The 15,166-nt window shown below is 27.9% G+C and overlaps 2 protein-coding genes across 2 annotated transcripts; both read right to left on the bottom strand.

Annotated features, from left to right (window-relative positions):
- Positions 1 to 85: 85 nt before the first annotated feature.
- On the bottom strand, positions 86 to 4,929 carry LOC105151562 (lipase 3). The gene is made up of 7 exons (XM_011065339.2): positions 4,472 to 4,929; positions 3,526 to 3,703; positions 2,768 to 2,882; positions 2,350 to 2,593; positions 1,306 to 1,464; positions 959 to 1,186; positions 86 to 805 (listed from the first exon to the last, which is right to left on the bottom strand). The coding sequence occupies exons 1-7, from the start codon at positions 4,631 to 4,633 to the stop codon at positions 626 to 628; spliced, it is 1,266 nt and encodes a 421-aa protein (XP_011063641.1). The 5' UTR covers positions 4,634 to 4,929; the 3' UTR covers positions 86 to 625.
- Positions 4,930 to 7,168: 2,239 nt separating this feature from the next.
- Positions 7,169 to 13,780, bottom strand: LOC105150665 (lipase 3-like). Its single transcript, XM_011063903.2, has 7 exons — positions 13,410 to 13,780; positions 12,967 to 13,144; positions 11,630 to 11,744; positions 10,522 to 10,765; positions 8,397 to 8,555; positions 8,052 to 8,279; positions 7,169 to 7,747 (listed from the first exon to the last, which is right to left on the bottom strand). Exons 1-7 carry the CDS (start codon positions 13,572 to 13,574, stop codon positions 7,565 to 7,567), a joined length of 1,272 nt encoding a protein of 423 aa, XP_011062205.1. The 5' UTR covers positions 13,575 to 13,780; the 3' UTR covers positions 7,169 to 7,564.
- Positions 13,781 to 15,166: the final 1,386 nt, after the last annotated feature.

The following is a 15,166-nucleotide window of genomic DNA, read 5'->3' as shown; positions in this document are numbered from 1 at the left end:
GATATGAATGGATATACTTGAAGTGATTTTTCAACGAGGAATGTGTGTAAGGATTCTCAATTCTCGTGTTCAAGATATAGAAACGAAATGGTAAAGGTTCTTTTATTATTTTATTTTTGGCTGGAGGAGCAATATAAGTACACTTCATAACCCCGTTCAGATTAACTTAAGAATAATTTTAATTAAATTAACTTAATCGATGATTATTACAGTAATCTCTATGTATGTACTGTTCTGTTAACATAAATAAAATTATTAATTTTTTAAATTATTAATTTTTTAAAATTATTAATTTTTTAACGCATAGAAAAAAGATTTAATCAGAGACAACGAAAATACATTAGAAATTTATTTTAAACAACTCTATCAGTTGATTAATTCATTCAGCAATCAGTTTGATAAGTGATATTTAATATTGTGATAATATAAATGGAATTATGTTTTTTATTGTTTGACTCATGAAAAGAAAGATTATATACAGGTAGAAATTTTGCTATAAAATTGTGGTTAAATACATACGTTTTATTATAACTTAATGTATATATATTAAGATATATTTAAATATATTTTTAAATATATATATATATATATATATATATATATTAAATAATTAAAATATCAAAATTTAAGATTGCGTTTTTTTTGCCATTAATGTTGGTTCCATTCTCATGACCTCTAACACTTTATTGTACACAAGTTCAGGTACATCTATGGCCCATAAGAAATCCAAGTGATTGAACTTAGGAAATGGTACTTTGTATTCATCCACTACATTGGGTAACAGACTGATGAGCTGCTTTACATCCTTAAAGAAACAATTTCGCAATTTTCAATTTAAGCAATTTCTTTTTTTCTTATATTTCTCTCTTAATATAAAGCCTTATTTATATAATACAAATAGTTAAGGAAATTAATCTTTAATATGTATCTTTTTGATCTAAATGTGCTTATTACCTACCGGAATGCCAGACAGCCAGTCATTTTCAGCATAGAATATTGCGAAAGGCGTGGTGATGTTTGCGAGATTATAATCTGGCGGTTCAGGTGTGTTGTAAATTTGTAGATTTTTCGCACAACCATAATCGTATTGGCAAAACTTGCCAGAATTATGTTCCTGAGCAAAGTGTACTAGCGTTTTGGTCGAAGTACCGGCTGGATAGGTATTTAAAATCGAAGGTATTAGGTTCTAAAAGACGAACATGAAATCTAATCTCAAATTGGAATTATGCGAGCGGAATGATGGTGATTGAAACACCAATTAGAGATAGAAATATATTTTCATCGTGATACTCAAGAAATACTCACAACATCAAACTGCTCCCTGTCAAAACCTAAGATCAGAAACAGCAAATTGGTGCAAATCTTGTCCTGAACAAATGTCATGTCACAGGCGAGTTTGCTCATGAACTGTATTACAGAGCTGTGTGGTAGAAACTCGTCTTCGCCAAGAAGATATAAGAGCCCCTGCAAATTGAAATTCTTTTATTCACAATATAATTTGCTTGTAATTCGATCTCATAATGAATATTTGAGAATATATGAAACATTATTTAAAACGTGATTTTTGCATAGGAGTTTCGAATTACTCTCCTTAATCTCAATTGCAATATTTCAAAAATATTTACTTGAAACTAAATTCCAATTCTTAGTATTATACAGAGTGTCGTATAATGATTAATTAATATTTCAAAAAACAAACGAGGATGAAATTTTGAACTAAAAGTTCCTTGTCAATTTTGGCTCAGATCATTACTTGCCGAGTTATTGACGATTAAACTTGATCAGTCAGATCAACACGCAGCCGGAGTATGCAAGAATGTAGTATGCCATGAGATTCTTTGCGCTTACTATGCATTATCCCGATTGAAATTTTATTCTAATTTTTCATATTAACAAATCAATAAATCAATAAATAGGTAAATAAATATGGTCTGAACCAAAATTGGCAAAGGCACTTTTAGTTCAAATTTCATCCTCGTTCACTCCCTAAAATTAATTAATCGTTATAGGATACCCTATATACCTTCGGAACTTCAAATCATAAATTAAAATTTTGTTAAAGTAATTGTTCTTAGATGTCGAAAATTGAAAAATAATAGTGTTATCTGTTTGGCTAATATTTCAATCGTTTATAATACTAATACTATATTTGTTAAAAAAACAAATTTCTAAATTTCAAAAATCAATTAATTATTTGAAAAAAGAGGAGAAAGCATCTCAGGATATCCTATGTATAGTCTCAAATCATAAGATAGAAAAGATAAAAATAGCTTCTTATATATTAGACGTTGTTTTAAATTATTTTGCCATAAAAAATTATTTTCTAAGAATATTTTCGTATGACTTTACCTCAATATTTCCTGCGAAAGGAGTGAGAAACCGTATAGGACTTCTTATATGAGTCATAAATGCCACAGGCGCGAGACTGATTATCAATCGCACCATTCGAGCGATTTCCGGACGTTCTGCTGCCATCACGTAAGAAGCAGTTGTGCCCATTGAATGACCGATGTATGTGTGCAATGGTTGCGATGTTATATTCGTAATATGTAAAATCATTGCGGGTAAATCGTAAACACCCATTTCGTGAAAGCTAAAGAAAAAAATTGATATATATATCTCATTACAATATAACAAAATATATTATTACATAGTATTACAGTGTAGAACTGATTAATCAATTTTTTATCATGTATAAATTAAGTTACATATTATTATAACTATGTTACATTTAATGCACTTATTTTTAATTTATTAATGTAAATACCTGAAGTTCCAAAATTTTGAATCCGATGGCGATAAAGAAACATGTGCCCTCGAGTAAGTATTTCCACGAAAATTACCCATCCAAACATCATACCCATGATTAGCCAATATGAAAGCTATATAGCAAGAAGAATAAAACATTGTTTCCAATAGATTCTGTAGTTATTTAACTTTTAATATTAATATAAATATACATATATAAGTAGCTTTAAAATTAATATAATATATAAAGTCGATTTTGATACATTGTTAAGACAAAAAGATCAGAACAACTTTTATTGTCGAGTAAGTTAAATAAAAAAATCCTAATAATTATAGAATATATATAATTCGTAATTTCTCTCTTTTTAATAAGATCAAGAAGAGATTTTTTTTTTAAGAGATTACTTAAGTAGAATAATATTATTATGATATTAAAATTATGTCAAACTGACTTTAAAATGATCATTAAAAGTCATTTTCAATCATTTCTGATTCGTTTTGATGTTATCATGATTTATTGTTCTACTTGGGTATGTCATTTATATATCAGTTTTATATATATATTATATATATTGTATATGTATATAACATAATTATAATTATATTAATATTATAAAATTATATGTGTGTTTCAATTATTTTAAAAACATAACATGTGCTAGAAATTACATTAGGAGTTATTTTTTCATATAAACTTCATAATTTTTCCTGATGTTTTCCAGATTGAAACGATCTCGCAGTGAGAGAAACATTTTTGGAGATTAATTAATGTCATACCAAGTCCTTTATCTTTTCCGGAAATAAGAAAATCGGTGAAGCTGCTTAAAAGACCATGTTGCAGCAGCACGGATGGACCGTTTTTATTTGGGATACGATAAAGTGTTAAGATATAGCCATCCTCCGTCTGTATTGCGTGAGCCTCCGCGGGAAAACCTGCTTTTTTTATCCTCTGTAACTAAAAACAGTAAAAGCACATAAAATTATATTTATTATACAAATTTGAATCAATTTTCGATTAATTAAGATTATTATTTATGTACATCATTACTAACATGTTATTGCTATCAGTCCTGACTGGAAGGAAGATTAACATAATAGTATCAGATACGTTCATCATATATCTTCTTTCTAAATAGCACAGAGATTTGAGCATTTTTATTTTATTTTGTATAAAACTTATATATCATATAGAAAGTAATTATTAAAATTTATAATAAAATCATATCTAATATTATTTATCTAATGAATAATCATAAAAGCTATTGTTAATACTGAAATATTCTACAAAACTTAAAGTTTGACAAATAATTTAATTGATTTTAATGATTTTATACTTAAATATTTATTTTAAAAAAAAGATAAAGCAAATACTGTTATAAAATGACTAATTTATTTTAAATCTCATTGTATATTTCAAAACAAGAAAAATATTCTCTTGTTTTAATCAAAATTACTTTTAAACAAAGTTAACAATGAATAATTTAATCGATCTTAAAGCAAAAAAAAACGGTACGATTTTAAGCGAGAATTAAAATTATTATTTTTATCAAAATGTAAGGGGGCTCAAATTTTAAAATTGCGAAACGTAACAATTAACATAAGATTGTTTTCTGTATTACAATATCGAATACCTAGCATTTGAGAGTTAAAAAATAGTAAGATAATAAATAGTAATAAAAAATATAGTAAAGATTTTAATTTTTTTTTTTTTAGATGCATTTACCATATCGAGATTGTCTTGAGAAAAAATATACGTGTTTGACTGTTCCTTATTGGTTCCCATCACTTTCTTGATAACGTTCTTCGGGATGTCGAATATTCCAGCCGTTACAAAATCGAGGTAGCCACAAAAGGATAAAAGATACACGATCACGATCAACTGCATCGCAAACGAATGATTCAGTCAATGAACAAAAACAAACGACACAGGTCTTTTATATCTAAGTATAATACTGATAAGAGAGAAGAAAACAAAAAGGAGAAGTAGCGTGATTAGTTGATCTCTTCTTTAATCTTCTCTTTATGAAATAAGTTGCAATAGGATGAATCATTTCGTTAACGATTTTTTTCTATTAGAAAAGAAGATACTGCGTTGTTAATTACGTTATTAATTACATGATGATAAAATTTTAAAAAATACATGACTCATGTTGCGGCATATTATTATTATTATTATTATATCGACTGATTGCACTGTTCAACATTATTTTGCAACACGAGTGTAAATTATAGTCATTTCTAATATTATATTATTATTTTGAAAAAAATGTCAAAAAAATTAAAAACAATTTTAAAAGTTGTATAATGTTACAAACCGAAAGCATATTTTTTTCTACATTTCATTAATGCTAAGAGAAAGTAACAACGTTTAACTTTAAAATGCAATTTATTTTTTTTTTATATGATTTCATTTATTCAAGATTATAATCTTCCTGCATTATATTTGTATTTTCAATTTTATATTGTTTTTTTATTTAGTATGATTCGATTATATTATGTAAGTGTGTTAGCACTTTTTTTCCACATAATGCAATATTAAAATGGAACAAATGTCTTTTTCATCTATTTACATAGGAAAAGAACTATTTAAAATTGCTATATCTCGAAAACGAAAAATCATATCAAAACGAAATGAAATGCATTTTAAAGCTTAAAGCTGACACTTTCACATAGTATTAACAAAGTTTCGAAAAAATATTACTATCGGTGTTACGTCATGAAAATCTTCAAAATTATTATTTTTTGCTTTTTTTCTCAAAATTGTAATGTAATAATCAAATTTGGACAACGGATTCATTGTTAACAGGCAAAAAAAGTAGTAATGCAAAAAAAAGGTCAAGTTTTGTCGAACAGTGTTACTAGAGCACCAAATTATGACATAAGACAAACGAAGGTTCACAATAGGGCGTGCGCTCTGAACGCACGTTATACAAACACTATAATAAGAAATAATCAAAAGATGTGCAATAGCATAAGTGTAAATGCTACAGGCAAATAAGTATGTGAAATATGAGGAATATAAGACGCGCGTTTATCATATACATAAAATTTTTGAGATAAATGTATATATGTGTATATATGTATACATATACACACATACACACAAGGTATTCCGTAAATGTATGTTGGATACAACTGGGAAAGGAATGATTATATATGAAAAAATAAGTTAAAAACGTAAAATAAAATTTTGAAGTCGATTTTCCTGAACGTAAAATCTTATGCGAAAAAATTTATTCGTTTTCGACTTATTTCTTCGTATAGAATTACCGTCTTTCCAGTTATATCACCAGATATAGAACGTTGCATACTATCGTTATAATTTTTTTAGAAATGACAGTAATTTTTTTTCTTTTGTCTTTGTTTTCCAGAAGAGCGCTACGTGTTTCAATAGCATATTATGATGAATATATTGAAAAATATTCACTCAGTAATGTAAAATACATGAAAAAAAGAATGTTAAATTGACGATATATAGCGTCGTGAATAGCATAAAATAATAAATGTATCATAACATTTAATATTATATTGTTACATGTCATTATATAGTATATATGACATAAAATGCTTTATTTAATAAGATCAAGTTTAATTATTTTATTCTAATAAAGTTACCATAGAATATTTAGACAATGCATTTTATAAGAGTTAACAGTTAAACACTTTAAAGTTTATATTAAAAGTGTTTGTTGATTTATTTCAGTTCTAAAAATTATAGAATAAATGTGTGCGTGCATGTTTTATTGTTACTTAAAGTTTCAAATATAAATATTGCCCAAACAAACTGTATCCTTCACATTTAAGACACATATCTGTGCCGTCCATCTCTGTACATAAAGCATTTCAAGATGATTACATATTAATAATACTTTTTATTATAATTTTATTATAAATTCCAAGTAATTAAAAAAAAAAGAACTTGAATCTTTTCTTTGTAAAAATGTAATTTATGATAATTTGTTGTCATATATCAATAAACCAAAACAGATACTATTGATACTAATTCTTCCTACAAATCATTTGCTAATTATTTCATACGAAATATAAATTTTATTTCAATATAAATTTGATAAATGTGATTAGCCAAATTGTTATTGAATGCAGCATTATTTAAAAATTTTTTCGCGTTTACATTTTGAAAAATTGTTGCAAGTCATTAAATTTTATAGAATTCGAGTACAAGATTGAAGATACAATAATAATAAAGGATTAACATTTTTGAGAAAAACTGATATTATTGGAAATTATCAATATTAATTAGTATTAATATATAATTAGTATTATTATATAAGATTATTATAGAATATATTCTAGATAATAATAGTGATTTTTCTTATATTATTTTGATTACAAAATATCTTTTATTATTTAATCATTAATAATATAAAAGGTCATTTAAGCTTATACAATGTGAAAAATATCTGTATAATTTTTTTTTAATCCTGCAATTTATAAACAAAGTTTATGAATCTTCTGTAACAAACTTTTAATAGTATTAATGATTTAATTAAATATAAACAATTTTATATTGTCTTATTACAACAAGAAATTCATTTTATAATAATTTATATTTATTGTTTGAAGTTATTAATTTTATTTAATAAAAATATCTCTCACTAATAATTAGGTAAATGAATAATATTCATAGTCAAATTGAAATTTGTAATACATTTTTGTTTGTATTGAAAATTTCATTCAGTTTTACGTCAAACGATCAAAGCGACAAAATAATGCCATTTTAATACATCTACACAAACTACTATAAAATAGTGAGCTAAATTACTCTTAATTTATGGTAACATCTTTGATATCTCAGTCATTTCTTATCTTTATTATCTTTATTATCGTTATGGCACATTATCTTCTTCATAATCTCAAGCAGTCTCTTGTACACGAGCTTAGGCGCATCCTTGCCCCAGATGAAATCCAGGTGATTAAATTTAGGTACTCTGTACATATCCAATATGTTGGGTAACAGGTGGTAAAGTTTCTTCACATCCTTGAAAAAAAAATATCATAAGTTATCATGCATTATTTTATACTTCTTATACTCAACTCTGTGTCTTTATACGCAATGTTTTCATTTAGACTCTAGACACATATTTCTTTATCTCAGTCAGATTCAAAATTTTAAAATTTTAATTATTTATGATGATAAAGTAAAAATAATGAGGCATTGAATGTAGTATAATCACAATAGTATATTATTATAGCTTTGAGATATGAAATTAATACGAATTAGTTCTTAATATGTATTTTCCACGTGTCCTTTTAATCTAAATATTCATTTTCCTGCTATTTACCACACTGTTGGCCAACCAATCATTGTCGCCGTAGAATATCGCAATTGGCAAGGTGATGTTCCCTAGATCGTAATCCGGCGGTTCCGTTGCATTATAAATCAGCAAATTATTTTTGCGTCCATAGTCGTATTGACGGAATTTGCCCGATTTGATTTCCTGGCTAAAGTGCACCAGCGTTTTAGCCGAGGCGCCGGCTGGATCGTGATTCACAATTATTGGTAGCAGAGTCTAAGAAACGGTATAATATCTCGGTTATGGTTTGAAGCGTCATCACATATGCTAAACGTGACTTTCGAAGCGCTGTTCAGAATTGCACTTCGATTACAGTTTTCATGGAATGCTTACGTAGTTGAACTGTTCTTTGTCGAATCCACAGATTAGGAATATCACGTTGGCGCAGATCTCCTTCTCAATATTAAACATCTCACAGCCATACTTAGACAGATAGTATAGCATATCGCTGTGTGGCAGAAACTCGTTTTTACCGAAGAAATGTGCGATTATCTGTAATCCCCGAATTTTTTAATTGGAATATAATTTATTTAATTGTTTTGATTGTTCCAGTTTTAGCAAGTGAGAATAAATCGATTCATTTGAAGTACTCTTTAATGAATTAAATTTATACAAGCGATCTTTGATCTTAAATCTTAATTCGTAAAATATGTCTCGTTAAAATTATAATCAAAAGTTTGGATAATATAGCTCTACAATGAACGCGTTTTATGTAACGTTTGTTCGTGAGGATTATTTCATCCTTATTGTTTAATAAATGTAAAGGCGCCTTCAGACGATATGACCAACGTATGTCAATATTAGCAAATATCATACACATACATAATTATCTATATAATGTAATCAATATTTAGTGAATATACACAAAATTGGCGTATATATTGGCCATATCGTCTGGAGGCGCTCTTAACAAGGATAAAATGATGCACGCGAATATTACGAACATTAAAATAGAATGTAGACCCAATGTATACTCAATGTAGACATTAAACATAGATATCTAACAATAAGTGAGAGTAATGAAAAGATAATGTTCCCATTTTTAGAGTTAATTTCTGGTTAAAATAAAATTTCTTATGAAATCTTCTTCCACACTTGTTTATATTTACACAGAAAATTAATTTTTCTTCTGATCATAAGATGTATAAAATTCCTTCTTGCATGAATAAAATTATAGAATAATTAACTGGTCGTATATTATTTTTTAACGATAACAAACACGCTTTTATCGCAATTTTCCGATATTTAACTTTATTTGTATCTTTGAAACATTAAATTTTTTAAGTAAATTGTGCTTGGAGTTAAAAAAATATAGTTTTGTTACATTTTCTCCTAAAAGTTTTATAACAAGGATTATTGATGTCTTAATATTTTTTTGTTGAAAAAGATACATGAAGGACAAAATTGTTTTTGAAGAGTAATAATAAAGCAAGTAAGACATCCTCTAGGTCAATGTTCGCAAAGATTTACATATTTCGGGCTGATTCCGACGAGCGACTCTCACCACCGCTCGAAGTTCGGCGCCGAACACTCACGTGACGCTTTGGATCAGGAGCGTCCCTATATTAGAAATATACTGGGAGCATATCTTCCACCAAATTGTTATTGAAACATGTTTTTTATTAAATAATTTATTTCTATTAACATAAAATTTTCTATATTATTAATTTATTTATTGTTCTTTAGTGATATATTTATATCTTAAAATAGTTTTCTAATACATTACATAATTATGATAACGTACATTTCGACAATAGCTTTTCACATCACCCATGAGGTACTACTGTAAGATGCGTTTTTTTTTTTTTAATGTGATTTTCTCAGTAGGCCTATTCCATAAAAAGAAAAATTAAATACTCGAATGTGGCTTGGCAGGAAAGCAAAATTATATATCGTATTATACGATATATAATTTTGATTCTTCTTTTCGATTCTTCTTTTTGAGGAATAGGCCTGGGGAAATCACATTACAAAAAAATGCATCTTACCAATAGTACCTCACGGATGATGTGGAAAGATATTGTCGAAATATACGTTCACATAATTATTAATGTATTAGATTACTGTAATGTATTAGAAAACTATGTTAAGATATAAGTATATCATTAAGGAACAATGAATAAATTAACAATAAAGATTATGTTGATAGAAATAAATTATTTAATAAAAAACATGTTTCAATAATAATTTGGCGGAAGGTGCGCTCCCATATATTTCTGGTATATGGATGCTCCTGAGCGTCACGTGAGCACTCGGCTTGGTTCGGTGATGAGGGTTTCTCGGCGGAATCAGTTTGAAATACAAATTTTTGCGAGTACTATATGAGTTCTATGTAGCATAAAATTATAAAACAAGGTGACTTAATGCTAGATGTAGTTTTTTAACTATTAGATGTAGTTTTGAATTGTTATATATTAATAATTAATTTACTTTTTAGCAGTATATTTAGACATATTACCTCAAATTCCTGTGTGAAACGAGAAAAATATCGTATTGGACTTTTCATATGATTCATAAAAACTGCAGGCGCGAGACTAATCATCATTTGCACCATTCGAGCAATTTCTGGACGTTCCACTGCCATTACATAAAAAGAAGTTGTACCCATCGAATGACCAATGTATGTGTGCAATGGATGTGATGTTATATTCGTGATATATGAAATCATCGCAGGTAAATCATAGATGCCCATTTCATGAAAGCTAACAATTTTAATCGATATAGATATATCACAAAATATATAACATATATAACAAAGTATATATTATAATATAAAATAAAAATAGTATTATAATTAATTAACTTTCATTTTTTTACTATAAATTATAGTGACAAGAGCATTGTCGAGCAGTTCTCTAAAAGAAATCGAATATATTTTTAAAAATTGAAGTTATATTAGGTGTTGGAATTAGTTCGTAGCGTTTTTTAATGAAAGAATGTTATTTATTTCACATGAGCATTAAAAAATACATTAATGAAAGTACTTCCCATCACTTGTAAAACGCTACGAATTAATTCCAACACCTAATATTTTAAAAGTTATTACATGATTAAAATATTTAGTTAGTAAGTATGACAACCAATTACTATTATTATTTATAACTGTTCGAGACATGCTTTCTACGAAATTCGTAGAAGATTGGATAAGATCTCCCAAATTTTTCAAAGTACATGCCAAGACAACTACTTTAAATAAATATTTATTTTTCTTGAAGCTTTATTTCATGATATTAACCAAATATTTTCAATCGGATTTACAATCGGAGATTGAGAAGGTTAATAATCCATCATTATGTTATTTTGTGAAAACCTCGTAGAAGCATATCTCGTGGAAAGTATGAAAATAAGCTATATAATCAATAATAATCGTGGATGCTATATACTACATAATGCATATATACTTTTAAAATATTTTTATTTTTGAATATCATTTTTAACATATTCGGTTATTTCTTTCAAAGAACTGCTGAACGCTGCTGATGCTCTTATGTTATTGATTATAAATTATTATTTCAACTATATCATTTTTAACGCACTGTTATTTTTTTATTTTATAGTGTGAGTACCTGAAATTCCAAAATCTTGAATCCGATGGAGATAAAGAAACATGTGCCCTTGAGTAAGTATTCCCACGAATATTGCCCAACCAAACATCGTAGCCTTGATCAGCCAATATGAAAGCTAACATAATCAAGAAAACATTGTTTACAGTAGCTATTTAGATGACAATATTTTGGCTTTATAATGTTACATGCATAGTCTAGCTATACATCTGATTTTTTTCTTATATATTAATCCGATTTTACATAAAAAAAGTGAAATTTTATTTAAAATCCAGAAGAACAATATCTAATCTTAATAGTCAAAATTATTTGCATAAACAATATAATATTAAAAGGTAATAAATAAAATGCCAATTTGAGCCAACACTGATTATTAGTGTGTATTTATACCATTTATTCAAAATGAATAGTAAAGTGTATACGTTTTGACCTACGGTCAAGGTCCTCTTCAGTACAAAGAAAATTAAATGTAAATATTAAATATAACGATAGCGCAAACAGTTTATCCTTGGTTATTTATTATTTATTATTTATACTTATCGTCATTGTAAGTACATATTCTGTTGTCTACTGTTTCTCTCAATTTTCATTTTACATTCGTTTAACAAACAGTTATGTCATGTTTAATAACTCTTAATTTAGTAAGTGAACTGAATTTTGATATTAACCATTATTTATATTAATTTTTTAATTTATATTTGTATTTATGCAGTAAATGAAACAGTCTAATGGAACATATGCAAACAACCTTATAGAAATAAATCAATCTTGATAATCATGTAAGTTTAATTTATCATATTTTGTGTGGAAAATTTTATGTTAGCAATTAAAAATATTTTGTAATTTCTTTTGGTCTCTCGATTTAAAACAATAAAATTTCTTTCTTTTTGGTAAACTTAGTAATTTAATGACCAAGATTAATTCGGACATTACTATCACAGTTTTTTGTATTTTATACTTTAATAGTTTATACTTGTATGCGCTATCATTATGTAATTAGTATTTAATATTTACATTTAATTAATTTTCTTTGTATTGAACCTTGACCGTAGATCGAAATGTATATGCTTTACTATTCATTTTGAACAAAATACACACTAATAATCATTGGCTAAAATTGGCCTTTTATTTATTATTTTTTAGATTTTTTCTTTAGAGCCTATTGATTATCTTGTCTTGAATATAATATTAAAAAACTAAAAATAAAAACTTTCAAAAACCGAAATGCGTTATAATTTGCATTAGACATATTAAATTTTTTTGGTACGTTGAAATTTGAGAATTTATCTCGACATTTTTCCGAAGCATGATCGATGATTTCTTTAAATTGAAGGTGGTACCAAGTCCTTTATCCTTGCCGGCAATGACCCAGTCGGCAGAGCTGCACAACAAACCATGCTGCAACAACACTGGCTGATGCTCGTTACTTGGGATACGATGAAGTGTTAAAAGATAACCATCCTGCGTCTGTATAACATGAGCCTCTGCAGGATAACCAGCTTTTCTTATCATTTGTACCTGGGAAAAATGAAAATGGTTTGTTTATTTTATCACTAGATACAAATCACGATCTTAAAATTTATCAAAAGTTCAAATTTATCAAGTTTATTATGATAATATACAGATTGTCTTGAAATTCACGAATCAAAACACTACAGTAAAAAAGTGTTCAAAAAATTAAGCCTAGTCACAAGTGATCTTAAGATTCCATTGAGATTTTAAATATAAGATATCGTATTATAAAATCTAAAAATCAGAATATAGAAAAAATATATTTATTTACTGTATTAAGGTTGGCATCGCTATTAAATTTGGCGCTGTTCAGTTGTTCTTTGCTATTCCGCATCGTATTCATGAGCGCGCTCGGCGAGATGTCTTGTGGAATGTCGAATGTCACGGCTGCAAGGTTGTGAACCAAAAGGAATGCTATCACGATTTGGCACATCATGTCGGCGATAGGATTTGAATTTGATAGAATCGACGACGAAAAGATTTGAATTGGATCACGGATCCCCCGAAACGTTAAGCTGTAATAATAAAAGATGAAAGAGAAAAATAAAATACGACTGTGTTCTCTACAACTGAGCTCTTCTTGTTTCTGTCACGATATTTATACGTCTAAGGAACACTAATGAATGTGTACATCAATCGGAAAAGAGACAGAGAGAAAGAAAGAAAGGAGGGGAGGCGCGATAATAGAACAAATGGAATTATATTACTCATTATAGTCTGATAAATATGAAAATTGTCCATAATTGAAAAATTAAGATACACATGTAGTTATTAGTGCTAGTAATTGTAATAAGTAGCTAGACGAGCAATTTATTCTTCTCATTTGTATTCTACGTATAGTTAGAAGGAAATATTTGTTTTGATTGGAAAATTTTACATTTCTTTTGAAACACTTTTTAATAAGGCGTGTCGTGTTTTTTAGTAGTTCGATTAATTTTGCGTTTAGATTGTTTTAAGTCTGATCTCTCATAAGTTGACATTCTCTCATAGTCCAATTTTATATTCAAGATCGTCAAGTCAAGTTTGATCCTAGACACACAATTTTATGATATTTAATTTTAGTCAATAAAATGAACACTCATGTTTCTGGATGCATCTAGAATATACCCTTTAATATCACTTTCAAGATAGATACGAGGGGTATCCAGAAAATAAGTTCCGTTTGTATTATACATTTAGTAAGGTCGATGTATGAGCGAGCTGGCAACACAGCATTGAAGAGGGGAAGCTACCGAATAGAATGAGCGGTGTTCGGCGTCAGTAGCTCGTGAAACACGGTCAGGAGAGGTTATCAAAATGGAGTCCTCTACTTCGCGTCCCGCCACCTCCATTCCGATTCCTTCTCGAGTTGTTTTGCGCGGCATCATTCAGTTTCTTTTTGCTCAAGATTTTAAATCGGTTGATATTCACAAACAGCTTGTTTCTGTATATGGAGAGAGTGTGATGAGTGAATCTATGGTGCGGAGATGGGTCCGAGAATTTAAGGCAGGAAGACATTCGCTTGAAGACGAAAGTGGGAGAGGCAGACCCTCCCTTATCACGGATGAGTTGACGACAAAAATTGAAAATGCGATTCGCAATGATCGTCGTTTAACTAAATCGTCGTTTAAGCGACGAGGAAGTTCAGACAGCTGTAACTAACTGGACTAAAGAACTGGCGGGAAGTTTCTATGCAGAAGGGATTTCGAAGCTTGTTTCCAGATATACAAAATGTATTGAGATTGACGGGAATTATGTAGAAAAAGACTAGAAGTTGTCAAGTATTATCCATGTAAATTTTAGATTTTTTCAATAAAAACTTTATTTGTAAAAAAAAAACGGAACTTATTTTCTGGATACCCCTCGTAGATTATTAAATAATTGTATTATAATTAATACTGCTATACGTGCAGTATGTTCCTTGGAAAGAAAAGGAATAAAAGTTATATAAAATAAAAGTTTTAATTAAAAAGAACATAAAATTATATAGAGTTTACAATAAAATTAATTACGAATTAGCTGTAAAAATTGAAATAGAATATTGTAATA

Source organism: Acromyrmex echinatior, chromosome 3, assembly GCF_024713525.1.
Source record: "Acromyrmex echinatior isolate Ae372 chromosome 3, ASM2471352v2, whole genome shotgun sequence".
In the NCBI taxonomy this organism is placed as follows: Eukaryota; Metazoa; Arthropoda; class Insecta; order Hymenoptera; family Formicidae; genus Acromyrmex; species Acromyrmex echinatior.
The sequence above is the reverse complement of the archived record's forward strand: the minus strand, read 5'-3'. Positions and strand labels throughout refer to the sequence as shown.

Coding starts and splice junctions, on each gene's coding strand:
- LOC105151562 (XM_011065339.2), bottom strand. CDS start 4,633: ATGCAGTTGATCGTGATCGTGTATCTTTTATCCTTTTGTGGCTACCTC. Junction 1,465..2,349: donor CTTTCGCAGGAAATATTGAG/GTAAAGTCATAC, acceptor TTCAATTTGCAG/GGGCTCTTATATCTTCTTGG. Junction 806..958: donor ACTGGCTGTCTGGCATTCCG/GTAGGTAATAAG, acceptor TGTTTCTTTAAG/GATGTAAAGCAGCTCATCAG.
- LOC105150665 (XM_011063903.2), bottom strand. CDS start 13,574: ATGATGTGCCAAATCGTGATAGCATTCCTTTTGGTTCACAACCTTGCA. Junction 11,745..12,966: donor CGGCAAGGATAAAGGACTTG/GTACCACCTTCA, acceptor TGATTATGTTAG/CTTTCATATTGGCTGATCAA. Junction 7,748..8,051: donor ATTGGTTGGCCAACAGTGTG/GTAAATAGCAGG, acceptor TTTTTTTTCAAG/GATGTGAAGAAACTTTACCA.